At 41.2% G+C, this 15,455-nt stretch overlaps 3 protein-coding genes across 3 annotated transcripts; 1 reads left to right on the top strand and 2 right to left on the bottom strand.

Annotated features, from left to right (window-relative positions):
• Nucleotides 1-763: 763 nt before the first annotated feature.
• Nucleotides 764-6,462, top strand: LOC135643589 (O-fucosyltransferase 36-like). The gene is made up of 3 exons (XM_065160726.1): nucleotides 764-2,353; nucleotides 5,696-5,945; nucleotides 6,070-6,462. The coding sequence occupies exons 1-3, from the start codon at nucleotides 1,062-1,064 to the stop codon at nucleotides 6,244-6,246; spliced, it is 1,719 nt and encodes a 572-aa protein (XP_065016798.1). The 5' UTR covers nucleotides 764-1,061; the 3' UTR covers nucleotides 6,247-6,462.
• A 2,386-nt stretch (nucleotides 6,463-8,848) lies between these two features.
• LOC135643590 (uncharacterized) lies at nucleotides 8,849-10,635 on the bottom strand. The gene is made up of 2 exons (XM_065160727.1): nucleotides 10,307-10,635; nucleotides 8,849-9,979 (listed from the first exon to the last, which is right to left on the bottom strand). Exon 2 carries the CDS (start codon nucleotides 9,882-9,884, stop codon nucleotides 9,021-9,023), a length of 864 nt encoding a protein of 287 aa, XP_065016799.1. The 5' UTR covers nucleotides 9,885-9,979; nucleotides 10,307-10,635; the 3' UTR covers nucleotides 8,849-9,020.
• Nucleotides 10,636-12,868: 2,233 nt separating this feature from the next.
• On the bottom strand, nucleotides 12,869-14,938 carry LOC135642373 (thermospermine synthase ACAULIS5-like). Its single transcript, XM_065158487.1, has 10 exons — nucleotides 14,781-14,938; nucleotides 14,573-14,639; nucleotides 14,380-14,474; nucleotides 14,183-14,285; nucleotides 14,018-14,106; nucleotides 13,790-13,946; nucleotides 13,642-13,717; nucleotides 13,488-13,546; nucleotides 13,249-13,385; nucleotides 12,869-13,182 (listed from the first exon to the last, which is right to left on the bottom strand). Exons 1-10 carry the CDS (start codon nucleotides 14,900-14,902, stop codon nucleotides 13,095-13,097), a joined length of 993 nt encoding a protein of 330 aa, XP_065014559.1. The 5' UTR covers nucleotides 14,903-14,938; the 3' UTR covers nucleotides 12,869-13,094.
• Nucleotides 14,939-15,455: the final 517 nt, after the last annotated feature.

The following is a 15,455-nucleotide window of genomic DNA, read 5'->3' as shown; positions in this document are numbered from 1 at the left end:
CCACAGTGACTGCTGCGTCGGTGACACTTTCGCTCTCTGTACCTCAGCTCTCTGCGATCACAGTGGACCGAGCATACAACACAGCGGTGGATGTCGTCTTGTGCGCAGCGACGAGAGAGGCTCGCAGGTGGCGTTCGAGAGCGAGAAAAAGTAACACGAACATTTATCTGACGACTCTCTGCATTTGCTCTCAGCCTTTTGCTGTTCCCGAGCGTGCCACCCTCTGATTAATGTTCTCGCATTGCTCAGAAGCAGGATCATCATCACTACCATGAAAAGGATCGTCAAAGCTACATCGATTTCGCAGTATGTTACGCACAATAATTGAAGTGCATCGAACATTACCTTAATGAGATATCAATATAATACACCGATGATTGCTGTCTCTCTCGTTTGATGTGACGGAACATCACAGTCCGTCCAGAAAGCAATGCTACAAATGCAAGAAAACACAGACAGAAAAGGAAGAAAAGTTAGAGAACATGGTAGCAACTGATACAACGAGCATGATGAACCCATGCATGATTTCTTCTGCTAACTGAGCGGTATCTTCAACGCATGAATAAGATGGAAGAGGAACCAAAGTTGTCTGAGCCCATCCAGGTATACTGTTGAGGGGTACATCTATTACTAGTTGAAAATATAACCGAAACTACTATACTTATTCCATATAGTTCTCTCTCTCTCTCGCTCTATATATATATATAAAAGCCCCTAAATAATTTGATTGGTTCCACAATGTATTCGTTAAGCTTCTGCGTAGGTAAGTTGCATGGCTGCACAATTAGTTCCCAAGTTCTGTTTGAGCACATCAGGTTTACCGGCTCATAATGAATTCCTATAGTTGTGAAAGTGAAATATCTATATCTATTTACCCTATCGTTCAAATTCGCCGGAATCCGATCGATCAAATCCTCCCCCGACTCCCTCTAAGCAAAGTGCAAAGCCGTCGCTCTATCACTGTCTTCCGGTAACCTGTCTTAATCCAAGAAGGCCGACGCAGGCGATTTTTCGTGAAACATGGCTTGGTGCTGCTGATCCCTTGTCTAGCGTACCTGCCAATGGCGAGAATTCCCTCTTCCTCCGCCTCCGACGACGAGTTAGAGGAGGAAGACGAAGAGGAGGAGCACCGCAATCTGGTCCCTCAGAACGAGACCAAGCGCCCCCACCCCAATTCCGCCCTCGAGATTGGTCACCTCCCCGCTCGGATCGGCGGTCGCGGATTTTTCTCCCGCAAATGCTGCCTCCTCTTCCTCCTCCTTCCTGCCTTCCTCTCTTTGCTTATCGTCGTCCTCCTCCTCTTCTTCTACCGCGGTGGCTCTATTGGCGGTGCTAACTTCCCGCTTGATCGGATGCGGGAGTCCGAGCTCCGTGCTCTCTTTCTTCTCAGGGACCAGCAATTAGGCCTTCTCAAGCTCTGGAATCGCACGCGTTCTGTCGCTTTGGACGTCTCTGCTCCTCCTTCCTCAGCCCCGAATTCCACTTCGGTAAGAACAGATCTGGCAAAGGCTGCAGCATTCGATGAGTTCAGATCGGCATTGTTCGAGCAGATCAAGTTGAACAAGAAGATCCAGAACGCTCTCCTGTCTTCTCACAATGTTGGGAACTCTTCGTCGTCGGGCACTTCGGATGACAATGTATTCTTTGGCATGTCTGGCCCTGGAGTTGATGTGTGCAGGAAGGTGGATCGACCAACAAGTAGGACGATAGAGTGGGAACCGAAGAAAGACCGGTATTTGTTCGCGATCTGCTTATCGGGCCAGATGTCTAACCATCTGATCTGCCTGGAGAAGCACATGTTCTTCGCGGCACTTCTGGACCGTGCGCTGGTCCTTCCAAGCCCCAGATTCGACTACCAGTATGATCAGGTCTTGGATATCGATCACATCAATGAATGCTTTGGTAGGAAGGTAGTCATTAAATTCGATGAGTTTTCTGAAACACTCAAGAACAAGATGAAGATCGATAGGTTCATATGCTACATGGCTTCGCCACCTTGTTATTTGGATGAGGAGCACATTAAGAAATTGAAGGACTTGGGGCTTTCCTTCGGTAAAATTGAAGCTGCTTGGCCTGAGGATGCCAAATTGAAGATGCAAAAGAAGAGGTTTGTTGGGGATATCATGCCTAAATTCACATCTAACGATGAGGTTATCGCAATTGGGGATGTGTTCTATGCGGATGTTGAGGAAGAGTGGATGAAACAGCCAGGCGGTCCACTTGCTCATAAATGCAAGACGTTGATCCAACCAAGTCGACTCATTTATCTCACAGCGCAGCGGTTTGTACAGACCTTCTTGGGCAGCAACTTCATAGCTCTGCATTTCCGTCGACATGGATTCTTGAAGTTCTGGTAAGCTAATCCTTTACCTTTGTGCTGTACGTTTGATTTATGTCTTCAAATGTGATCAAGCAAATAAGCATCCCATAACAATTGATACAGTTTCTAAACCTTTAAAGATGTGGTATTTTCTCGTGACATTTTATAAGCTACTATTTACTGTTGAATATCTCAATGATCACTGCTAGTTGATTAGATCGTGTGGTGTGGTGTACCAAAGCTACCTGTCTAACATTTTTTAGTTAATGCGATATATTTCTTTTGTTGCCATTTGATTCCGTCTATATGTATCTGATATCCTGTCACTAACTTGCAAGGAGCAAAGCTACTTAAATTATGCTCAACCATGTCTAGTCTCTCCCATGCCATACCTTAAATTACAATGACACTTGATTTCGGTGTCAATCTCCTAAGATTGTATATAGCATCTGCAAGCTTTACTGAGAGAACAAGGCCTGGTGGGAAGAAGTGGTCTTTACCATTTGCTGATCGTGAATCAAGGGGGCAAAAGATTCGACAGGAAAAACCTTGTGTAAGGCAAGGTCTGATTATTAGGAAGTTGGACATTTTTGAATGAAGCAATAAGGTAGAATTATGCAAAATTTTAAATTCAAGAACTACTTCACTTTGGTCTTATGCCAAGAGATAAAGAAGCTTCTTGAACTATTTTTCATGATATAGGTTGTTAAAAAAGGAGAAGTTGATTATGCACTTTAGGCTGTTTATGGTGCTACCTGATCAATTATGATCACCATTGGGCATAATTGGAAGTGAAGAATGTGAGAGATTATAGAGGTTTAGATCAACAATATTTTAAATAATAAACCTTGAATTTGTCTGAGATTAACCTTGAGCCATACTTTCAGTGATGATCTTCTGCTAATATTTAAATTGATAAGTTTGATGATAGTGATCCTGGGACGTTAGGAACCTTCTTGCTTTGATGTCAGTTAATTATGATCATTGGTAGTGTAGATTTATAGTTCACTTTCTCGCTAGGTCCATATTTAGGAATTAGGATCATAGTTTAGTTCACTGTGCCACTAGATTTCAAATAATTTCTTTGAAATTTATAGAAGGTTTGAACTGGCAAGAGTTATCTGAAATTGACATCCATGATCTAAGGTCAATCTGTGTGAGAGCAGGGTATTTAAAGTAAAAGAAATATGTTTTGTAATTAAAAAGAATGACTGTAGCAGAACTAATTTCAGAGGAATAAATAAGAAATGATGGAAAGAGGAGAGAGGAGAAATCATGTTATGATGTATCACTTGTTATCAAGTTCCACCTTTCTTCAACGGAAGATAGTAAACTTCAAGAGATAATTTTTAGGGGAAGAAAGAAAAGAGATGGAGAATAGAGAGGAGACATTTGAGGAGAAGAAGAGAATTTATTAATTTTAGCCATATTCTCTAGAACATACATGCTCATATATTTATAATTGTGATGATAAAAATTAATTTTTGCCATCCCATCAAAATCTCTTTACTCTGGGACTACAAAAATTGTAAGTCTTCTTAAGAAAATAACCTATTTAACTAATGTGATATAAGTAATGATGACCTATTTAATTAGTCAGACCTTGATCAAAACATCAAATTTATAATACAAGTTCATTAAGTATCTGGAATTATCCACACATGACTTGGGGGTAGATGTGATGAGATTGACTCCTTTTTTTGCTGCCCAAGCTAGAACACATCTTGTGAATTCATTTAGTTGTGGTCCTAGGGTCACCTAGGAATGAAACATGGTCGACCATGATAAGCTCTTTACCTGCCTGATGAAATGACCTCCTTTTGGCATTGACGTGGACTGTGGCTTCAGATTTTTAATAGAACTTCCTACAAATATCCCAGTGGGTTAGGCCCAAGGTGACTGATATAGGCCTTCATGGTGGTGGTAACAATAATCTGAAAGCAGGTTTAGCTGCATCGTAATAAACAATTGGCTTATGGATCAATTAGGTATTTTTGGGTCTGGAGCCTGCAACAGGTCATTTGCAAGGATGCTACAATTGTAGAGGTGATTGACATTAATTCAAAGGTACTAAATGGCCTGCAAGGACATTCTCAGGGGAAGAGATCTTCAAGTGTCAGGATGAAACTGATGATCTGAACTTTAATTAAAACAGAAATTAGTAATGTTTTGGTATCTCCTTTTAGTAAGAGTGACGTACCTGTCTTTGCTGTGTGGGTTTACCTACCTGAATTAAGCCTTAATGTGGTGCATATCTGAATCATGATAACTTTACCTACCAATGAGGGCATCTTAAGACATAGGTCCTAAGGCATCATCATGAGCTTCACATAAAAGCTATTTAAGTTCTTAACTATGTTACCTTGTGATTGTCATATAAAACTGTTAGATGCTAGCAGAGCTTTCTTCAGGAGCTGTGCCTTTTACTTGTTATGGTTCTCTTTAGATATGCCAATTTGACCACATTAATAATTTTTAATTTCTAATTCAAAAAATGACCATAGAACGGGCGTAGAAATTGAGAGCTGTGTAATACCATAAGTTTGTTGGTTAATGGACATAAAACAGTTTCTGGGTATTTATTGATAATTAGCTGAATGCAAACCATATATTCAGAAGTTGAAACATAGATTAGTTCCAAATGTTGCATCAAAGCTAAAATTTTCATTTTAGTTTGTGACAATTAACTGAAATTAGCTGCTCATTTCTTGTTAGTAAGATAATTTGGCATTGATGAGAATGAGGGCTCTGTGGAATTACTTTGCAAGTAGAAAGAGATTTTGTTTCCTAGATGCATTGGTGATCAATGGTACTGGTTGATTGCTAAACGCAATGTGCACAGCGAAGTAAGTTTTGATATGGGAGTTGAAAGTCCAATGAAGCTGAATTTGACCCCACATTTCAGAACACGTTTTAAGTCTAATATACTGAGGTGTTTTTTAATTTCTTAATAGAGACAATGAAAAATTGACATCCCTGTGTTCCTGTTGGTGAATTAGGGATCTTTGTTTTTGGAAGTTGCCTGCTGATGGTTTGGTGCCAAGATTTTAAATTGGGTGGTGGCTCCGGGTAGTATCCTAAGTGCTAGTCATATCAAATTTTACATCGTTAGATTGAGAAACTGTATATTTAAAACAGATATCATGAAGCAAATATTAAAACATTAACTTAAGGAAGGGGAAACGTGGACTTTAAGAAGAAAACCTTAAGAGTTAAAGAGGGGCAAATATGACAAAAGAACTAGACTTTGCAATTTATTTATGAATATGAGAAATGAATATGAGCTATAGAAGACAACCTAATCATCTCTATAAATTTGAATTTATAAAGAAAAGTGTTCATCGTCTGACATTCATGTTCCATGTCAACTTGCAGCAATCTGAAACCAGAGAGTTGCTTTTTCCCTATTCCGCAGGCAGCAGAATGTATACTTCGGATTGTTGAAAAAGCTGATGTGCCAGTCATATACCTGTCAACAGATGCAGCTGAGAGTGAAACAAACCTTCTCCAGTCTTTAGTTGTCTTTAATGGCAAGCAGGTTCCTCTCTTCAAGAGGCCTGATCATGATAGTGCTGAAAAATGGGATGCTTTGCTATACAGAAATAAGTTGGGTGGCGATAATCAGGTGCACCATTTCTCTCTTGAAAAACTTATGACATACTTGACAATAATGCATTAAGCACCATGATAGTCATCATAGAATTATCACCCCCATAGTAATTCACCTAGTTGGCCTTTTACACCTGCAGGTTGAGGCGATGCTGGATAAAACAATCTGTGCCATGTCAACTGTTTTCATAGGAGCATCAGGTTCTACGTTCACAGAGGATATTTTAAGGCTCAGAAGAGACTGGGGATCTGCTTCGCGGTGCGATGAGTACCTTTGCCAGGGTGAGCAACCGAATTATATAGCTGAAAATGATTGAAAGCAGGTGAATTCTATGCTGCAGCAGTTGCCTCCTGGTCATAATTATTGTCATTACAGTGGTTTAGTGTATATTGATTTTACTTGCATTTTGCACCAACCAATTCTGTTCTGGGTGATATTCCATTTGTTTTACCGTTTACACTATTTTTGGTCGCTGTATGTGCAGTTTGAGTGTGATAGAAATATAACTTTTGGAGAAAAGCTTGAGATTTTCCGACTCATATTTGGTTGTCATCCTTCGCAGCAGTTGCCTTTTGATCATGACTAAATTTGTCGCACACAAGCATTCTATCCTCGTTTGTCCGTGATTTGCTCTAATGATTACATGCATTTTGTTGCCATATAATAACTATGATCTTCAATTCGTTCTATGTATTATATTCACTCAGTCGCTGTAGCTACTGATCGGTGTTTACCGGTCCAATGAATGATTGTAATATGGGTCGGATAAAATTATGCTAGTTGTAGCTTTGATCTTATCTATAGCTACTGATCTTGTCGAATGTTGTCAAGCTTTGATCTTATCTAACATAAAGTTGTCACCATAGAGTGTAATTGCAGCTTTCTCACTTCAAGTGGACCAGAATTAGTGAAGCACTGCAACTGTCTCTGACGCATATTTCAGGTACGGAAAGAGTAAATCTGAAAGAAAATTTGAGATAACTACGCCGAAAGCTGCAATAGAGAAACACAGGCAGATTAACTTTTTCTGCAGTAATTTGAGGACAATAAAGATGAACAGAATCCTCCAACCCAGTCAGAACAAACATCATATTGGTTAGTCCTGTTTTCTTTTCCCCTTTTATTTTAGCTCTTTGACTGTCTGACAGACTTCCCAACTGCTGGTCACAGTGTCACTCTTGCTTCTCTTTTCCTGTAGTCCATTGCTCCATTTCAAGCTCCATTAAAATACAAGAAAGATCTCAAAGTTTCAAAAAACCTTGTCCAAGACCCATCAACTTCCCCTCGACCAGAAAGGTTGGGTTACATTTGCTGTTGCAAATTTAACATTGATCACAAGTCAAACTGCTGTTAGAAAAACCCTCCTGTATAAGGTTCTTGATGATTCAGTAGATTCTCCTTGGATTTCTAACAAGAATGCCAGTGCAAATGTCTGCTTGTTCATTAAGACTTTAGAAATAAAGACAAAATCAAGATCAAGAAATCTTTTAACCCCTTAGTCCTGAAATTTTAAGAAAATTAGACATGTCTAGGATACCTTAACAAATGAAATCTGGTGCAGCATAGAGATTACCATCAAAAATCCAGAAAATAATAAGATTCCTTTTTCAGGCACTTGATAATACACATCTAAAAAAAAGGTTATTTTAAGAATATCGTACAAATCTATAAACAGATCACACAGCAGTACAAAAAACCTTTAGCACATGCATTGGTAATTCATCAGAAACTTAGCCATAGAACCTTTTAGGGAAGAGAGAACCTAATTTCATATGGATCAACTAGTACAAATCTCGGTCCCAAACCTGGTCGGAAAACGGCTCAGCACAATTCTCTGAACCCTGTCATGGGGTAACAAGCTAGACAATAACCAATGATATCCAACCCAAACAGTAGCAGGAAGAATGATGCATACCTTGTTAGAACTGATGTGTATAACTTCACTGCAATAGTATACATTTTTCGGGAAATACAACCGACATGAACTTTTAATATAGGCAGATTATGAATCCAAGAATTCAAGCAGGCCTTGATGCAGTAGCATGACAAGTACCTGATGCATTAGTGGAACTTTTCTTTATCTTAGTACCCTAGAGAGGTCAAAAAACAGACATTGGATTGGTCAGTAGCAAGCAAAATGTTGGTTGGGAATATGTGAAAGCATATATGTAATAGCAGCAGTAAAAACAAAACTTACTACTTCAACTAAAATTTTGAAATCATGCTGCCTGCTAAGAAATGATTTGATCACAATAGCAGCAGTAAAAACAAAATTTACTACTTCAACTAAAATTTTGAAATCATGCTGCCTGCTAAGAAATGATTTGATCTCGTCGCAGGCAAATAACCGGCAACCAACAGGTCAAGGAGAAGAGAAAACTAGTTTCAGACAACCAAACTAAAAATGCCCTTTGGGGACAGCATCCTACTTATATGTTCCTGCATGAAATAGAAATGCTCAAAACACAGCAAAAGGCATAAAGGAGACGGTATCCACAAGGTGTAGCAATCTGGACAATCTTAAACCACCTACTATCTTCAGCACTTTTGTGCTCGAATTGCTTTCATACTGAACAGGCCTAGGAAAGAAGGATTAAATATAATAAAACGATGAATAAATCGCTTCAATTCGGTGCATCTTCGATGTATCAGATCTATGCAGTCTTCAATTAGCAAAAGATTATGCACCGGACAAAGAAACATCGAAACAACCACAAAAACTAAACAGACTATAACAGCAAATTCTTGCAGATACCAAATATGGATTAATAAGTCTTTAACATCAAACTATTTTCTATCTTCATAAGTTTTCAATTAAATGTACAAGACAAATACATATTTCTCCATGGTAGGCTGACAATCAATAGAAAACACTGTCTAACATGAGATAATGATCACAAAGAGAGAAGAAAAGGAGGGAAGAAACAAGTGGATGTTTCAGAATCTTGCGAATCCATCAAAACAGAACAGAGTTACAAGGGGTGACAACAAAAGATAAATGGGTTTCACTCTCGATAGTAAAAACATATTTCTTGCTAGATTCTGTTAGCACCCAAAAGAAAATTAAAGAAAAGAGTAAAAATATCCTCACTATTCATTTTTCCAAGCATAAAGAACCAAAGAAAAACCAAGGCCTTGCAACTGAGATTCCCTAAAGTTCTGTGATGCAGACCATGGTAACAATTTTTCAGCTGAAAGGCAAGTTTGAAACATGAAGACAGCATTCCCAGAAGACGGACCGAAAAGCCAGCTATGAACATCCCAAAATACCTCCACAGGAAGCCCATCGATCAGGATTGTCTGATTTCCGCGGAATTTCCATGCGAGTCTCTTGATCTGCATTACCCGTTTCCTGTCGATGCGAATCTCAAGGTATGGATCCTTGAGTCCAATGGTGTCACACTCTATTGCAACTTCATGGGATTGCCCATTGTCGCAAAATTGAGCCTTTGTTGAATAGACCTTCTTTCCATAGATGTGCTCTCTCTTGGCAATGAACACAGCATTTGAAGGAGAAGGGCTTGCATTGGTCTTCCGGTAGGCTTCTTTGGTCAGATCCCCCAGCAGCAGCACCATCTCAAGATGGAAGACCACCGCGATGTAGAAACCTTCGATCGGTTCAGGCCCTGGTCCAAACTTGGCAGCAGAGAGGTCCCAGGATACAGCTATCTTGCTATTCTCCACCTCCAAGATCTTGGAGCCCTTTCTCTTGGAGAACAACCATGGCTTGATTTCCAACTTGCAGAGGCATTGGTTGGCGAAATCATCAATTCCGACGGTCAGGCCTTGGCCCATCAGATTCTTGCTCCATGTGACGTTGATCACACAAGAACGACCGAGGAGTTGAGCCTGGTAAAGACAGGTCACCAGATTTTGAGCGGCTCGGCTGGCCCCCGACGAGGAATCCGAAACCTGAACCCCACTCTCGCCGAAACAAGAAGGGAAATCCCTCATTCTGATGTCAAAAATCCAACCTTGGGGCCAACTATCAGCACCAATCACCGGAGCAGGAGCGCCACTTGCCTCATCCGATCACCAGTTTCGCGGCCCTTGTCACAGAAGAAGCCACAAGTGAGAAGACTCGCGTACCACTACCAAATCAAGCATCAAGGCGGAAAAGAGGAGAGGCACATCAGACGAAAGCCCAGAGCGACAAGCATCCTCTTCTTCGCACGATCCGATCCAAAACTCATGATTCCAAAAGAGAAGAGCCAAGAAAGAAGGCCAAACGAAAGCCAAGTCCCCATCCCACTTTTCCATCTCTCCCCCACAGACAATCAAACCCTCCCACGCTCGCTCCGTCGGCAGATAACGATTCAAGAAACCCGAACAGGAAGAACCAGAAAAAGGAACATGGAGGGGAAGACCCGGCTTACCTCGATCCACCTCGTCGCCAGAAAGCCAAACGCAATTCCAGGCGTCCTGCAGCTGGTGGTGGCGACGCCAGAGGGCCAGTCACGGGGGAGGAAGACTGGGGAGTATGGGTATAGCACTACAGCCCTCCTCCCAAAACCAAAACCAGAAGCAAGATTGGGGAATGTGGGCAGCGGCGGCACCGAGAATAGAGCCACTCGCTGTTAAAGCAGACAAAGAAGCAGTCGTGACCGTGTCAGCCGAGATGCCCTCCGCACAGCCAACTCATGCGCTGCGACAGAGGTGATTACCAGAGAAGAGCATCCGTCAGCAAACGCGAAGCTTTCCGGTCCCTCCCTTCCTCGGCAACACTTTTGTGACACAAAGGAATGCTAAGAAGCAACTTCACGTTTTATTGCTTCTGATAACAGAAAACACGAAGCAAAAACAAACGCCAAATCCACCAACGAGCAACGCCACGTATCATCCGACACTCACCCAACAACAATAGTCTGCAACAGCGTCACATCGCAGCAGAACGGTTCTCACTTTTCGTTCGTTATCATCAAAATTATCTATTTATTTATTATTTATTATTTTATTTTTATTGATAAAATCGATGATATTAGAGTAAATGAAACTAAATATTTTATTTTCATAATTATAGAGATGTAAATATAATTTTTTTTAAATATAAAGATCAAGATACTAATAATAGTTAATTATAAAAATAATAAAATACTTTTAAATGGCGTCATTCTTATTACCGTCGATGCTGTTTAAACCGACAGAAGTTACAGATTTGGCCGACGGCAAACTGCATCCGACGACATCGTTATAGCAGGCAGACAAGCAGCAATGAATGAGACGGAAAGAGTTCTTCTTTGGATCTGAGGTTGGATTAATTGCACCCACGAGCTGGCATTAATTAGCGTGCATCGATCGGCAACGCCTTCGGATAGATCTCCCCCACCACACGGAAACGAGATGGGGGCAGTCCCAACAGTAATAGCGTTGCCTCCGGCCAACTCGCACCAACCGGTCTTATAATGTCGATCGGTCGCATCTGCGTTACCGTCTCCCATTGGTTTTGAGGTACTCGGAGAGGGACTCGTCGGAATTCTGTACCCATCTCCGTGTCCTTCTTTTCCCCTAAAGGATTACTATTTCTTAGATGGAACGAACATACGCTCATAATTTATTTACATTTTTGGCGATAGTAAGTAATTACTACTAATTCGAATATCAATTATATGATCAAATCATAGAATTTATGTGAGGATTAAAAAATTCATCTATGAATTAAAAGACTTAAATATCATTAAAATATATTATTTTTTTAATAAAAGATAAATGACAAAGTGAAATTCTAATTTAAGATCTTACGATTTAATAATTAGACTAGTCGATATTAATGATCGATATACGATAAAATTTTTTATTTTTATTTTTGATCCAATTATGTAAGTATGCTTTTGACATGACTTATTGAGTTTGCGTTCTTCTTTTAATCTCAATCTCAATGTGTTGCATCCAAAAAGAGGTCATACTTCAAAGCATGTGGGAATATTATTAGTCTAAATGGCAGACAATTTAATTCTAAGAATTGACTTTGACGAGGACAGAGGCGTGGTCAAACCACCTTACTAAAACTTTGACTTGTAATGAGTCAACGCAGGCCGTGATAAGTACGCTTTGAGATTTGGTTTCACGTCGAGACAGGAAGTTTTTTTTTTCTATTAGCCCACAAGATAGAATTCTCCTATTTGCTCCTCAACCTTATACGATAATAAACCTTTGAGTTATCGTAGTCTTTTGTGGGCTTTCGAATTTCGATTGGTTGGCTAAATTCAAGCTCTCTATCAAATCTTCTTTCTTATGAACGAATCGATGGCTTGATCATTTTTTGAAGTTTTTTTATACATTGATGTTAGGGTTACAATTGTATTATTTTTAAATAAAAATAATTTTTAAAAAAACATATTGAGGTTTCGAAACCAATACTCATATCAAGTATACGAAGAAAAGTCAGTGTGAGTAAAATTTGCCAATTAGTTGATGATAGAGTTTTTTTTTTTTGAATACATATAAATTTTTACGATCGTTAAATTAAGACGTGAAATACTATATCGTACGACACAAAGCCAGAAGGTGCATAACAAATTACTAGTCAGGTTCAGGGTCTGATCGATGCATAACAGCTCAATCCAAAGTGAATAAAAAGACTCTTTTATCGAGACATTTTAATCTAACTTAGTAAATTTGATTTGTTAATATTCTAATGTGAAGAGAATGGATATTCTTTCATCTCCACTTAATCACTAATTCATCCTCATAACCTTTTTGTAAATGATAGGATGAGAAAAAAATACGAGTCAAACATTTCTTACAAATCGATATTATTGTAGATTAGAGAAAAACTTTCCAAGCAGCATTGAAAAATATACGTTATAAATTTTGATTTTAAATTTTAATATTAAAATTTTTTTATGTAATAATAACATATTATGATTTTTATGTTTCACACCAAACATCAACCCTTAAAAGGAGCTCAACCTAAGATTAGGAGTTGTTCAACAGTGTAATAGGATTAATCTTACTTGTCATTATGACAATTGGCATATAAAAGACACCATGAGCTTCGAGCACCAAAGATTTCACAAGCCAAAAAGAGGTCCTCACTAACGCCAGCATTTTATTGTACCCAATGCAAATGACTACTAAGGGACTGCAAAAAAAGGGTACTGTCTCTGCTATTTCTTCTCAGTCGTCGCTTTGACCTCCCAAATCCTCCCCCTTCCGTGGGTGGACTCACGTAGATGCGATGTTGGTGCAGTTTCCATGGCCATAGATGAACTTGGCCGTGCCTTCCGTGTACAACTGCGTCTCCTTTGCCAGCCTGCAAAGACAAGCCCCTTAGAGTTGCAGTTCCCGAGCAACAAGCGCAGATGGCAGAAGGCCTTACGATTTCCTGACAGCTTTGCTCAAGATAGAAGCCGAGGCAAAGGTTTCCCCATCGACGTATCTGTTCTCTCCTTCGATCCGCTGCCGAATCCGTGAGTCGAGCTTCTCGGCGTCGAGAGTGAACGGGGAATCAGATGCCTGCAGATGTCAGTTCAAGATATCTGAGCTCACGAAACAAGTTGGGCAAACTGCATGCATGCATACATCCATTAAGCAGATGGAGGTGTCGGCGTTTCTTACCATCACCCAACCCCATGTGTCGGCATACGAGGGAATGTGAGCAGAGTAAGGCACAACATCTACAGAAAAAGGCAGTCATCAGCTTAACGAGTAAGTAGATCCGACCACGCCACGGTTCCGAATCGAATGGAATGGAATCGGTGACACCACTCACATCTGAAGACATGTCTTAGCGTGTTGTAGATGCAGGAGAAAACCTCTGTATGTGAAAAGACTCCTGCAGGCCCTGCCTGCAAACAGGGGAGAACAGTGTCAGAATTGGAAGTCGAGGAAGGGTACTAAGATATAGATCCGCTGCACACCTGAGTGACAAAGATTCCACCCTGGTTGAGTCTGGGTTTGAGCGTCTCCTCGTAGAAAGATTTGGTATAGAGCTTGTAGCAGGGGCCTCCTTCGATCGGATCAGCCAGATCTCCCACTATCACGTCGAACTTGTCCTTCCTCTTCTCCAACTCGGCTCTGCAACGATCTTAGTAGCATCATTATCGACCCACGAATCATAGCTATTGCGTCTTGGAACATGAGATTACCTAGCATCATTTATTACAACGTGGAGTCTGGGATCGAAGAAGGCTTCTTTGTTAGCAAGCAGATGCGATTTGCAGAAATCTACCACTTCCTGCCGTCAACACAAAGCATCGGAAGATATATATACGTATATCCTGGCGTGTGCATACTGCAACGAGGAAGATTACCTGATCTATGTCACACATGACCACCCTCTCCACTGTCCTGTGCCTGAGTATTTCCCTCGCCGTAGACCCCTCACCTCCACCCATTATAAAGATGTGCTTAGGGCTGACAGAGAAAAAGTACAAACCATGTTATATCGTAATTGCAGAACCAGCATCACGAGTCATGTTTGCTAGGGGTGATCGAGAGAGAGCGGTACTTCTGGTGGTGCAGGAGGGCTGGATGAACCAGGGATTCATGGTAAATGAACTCGTCCATTTCAGCACTCTGCAGCTTTCCATCAAGAACTAGAGCCTGCGGTTGGTAGACAAGGAAGAGAACAAGTGGAGGTCAAGAACCAAGAGATGTATTATTGCTACTAGCTATATAATGGGAGTCAGGCAGATACTGACCTTGCCGAAGGGCTTCGTGTCAAGTAAAGCGATGTCCTGATACTGCGAGGATCCTGTATGCAAAATGCTGCAACCATTTTGCGTCGACACAGTCAGAACGATCATGTCCTAAGCACAAAGCTTGCGAAACCTCATCCTACTCCAAGCCGAGAGAGAGAAGAGAATGTGTATCCTCGGCATCAGTTGAGGCAAGATATTAATCGATTACCTGTTAAGAGCAAAGCACCATCTCAGGTTCTGCTCGATCTCCTCTTCGTACCAACAGCTCTTTCTCCTACCATCACCCAGCAGGCCACTCCCGTTCCCATTAGAGCTGGAGATGTCACCCATGTGAGCTGGAAATGTCGAGCGTGCTTCTCCACCAAGAAGACGAGCACAGGGGATATATAGAGGGAAAGAGACGGGGGGGAGTGGGGAGTGGGAGTGGACGAGGGAATGATTTGGGTGACTTGGAACGAGATGAGCTCGAGATCATTCTGCGACTCTGTGTACTCGGAGAGCATACGAGTCATTATTTTATGGCACATGGTGGGCTGGGTCGGGGAAAGGGTATAATAATGCCTCCTGCACTCCGGGGCGAGCAACAGCGGTGGATGTATGTGGGGAGGAGGAAAGGGAAGCGTGCGTGCATGGTGGTGGTGTCATTCGGAAGGAGACCACAAGAGAGAAAAAGTGAGGGGAATGGAGCCTCCGCTCCGCCTCGCTCGGTTCCTGAGGATGATTTGATTCGTGCGCGTGAGCGAGATTTGCTCGGGGGTCGGCCACCGCAGGCGCGGCGTTCCGTGGAGGTGATGATGGCGGCCATTATATCCATCATTCCCTCTCCCGCCTCCCTCTGACACTGGCATTTCTCAAAAAAGGTTTTGGATTGGAGACGGAGGCG

Source organism: Musa acuminata, chromosome BXJ3-7, assembly GCF_036884655.1.
Source record: "Musa acuminata AAA Group cultivar baxijiao chromosome BXJ3-7, Cavendish_Baxijiao_AAA, whole genome shotgun sequence".
In the NCBI taxonomy this organism is placed as follows: domain Eukaryota; kingdom Viridiplantae; phylum Streptophyta; class Magnoliopsida; order Zingiberales; family Musaceae; genus Musa; species Musa acuminata.
This window is presented reverse-complemented; position numbering and strand designations above follow the sequence as displayed.

Coding starts and splice junctions, on each gene's coding strand:
- LOC135643590 (XM_065160727.1), bottom strand. CDS start 9,884: ATGAGGGATTTCCCTTCTTGTTTCGGCGAGAGTGGGGTTCAGGTTTCG.
- LOC135642373 (XM_065158487.1), bottom strand. CDS start 14,902: ATGGGTGACATCTCCAGCTCTAATGGGAACGGGAGTGGCCTGCTGGGT. Junction 14,475..14,572: donor ACACGAAGCCCTTCGGCAAG/GTCAGTATCTGC, acceptor TACCAACCGCAG/GCTCTAGTTCTTGATGGAAA. Junction 14,286..14,379: donor GCCCTCCTGCACCACCAGAA/GTACCGCTCTCT, acceptor TTTCTCTGTCAG/CCCTAAGCACATCTTTATAA.
- LOC135643589 (XM_065160726.1), top strand. CDS start 1,062: ATGGCGAGAATTCCCTCTTCCTCCGCCTCCGACGACGAGTTAGAGGAG. Junction 2,354..5,695: donor CATGGATTCTTGAAGTTCTG/GTAAGCTAATCC, acceptor GTCAACTTGCAG/CAATCTGAAACCAGAGAGTT. Junction 5,946..6,069: donor AGTTGGGTGGCGATAATCAG/GTGCACCATTTC, acceptor TTACACCTGCAG/GTTGAGGCGATGCTGGATAA.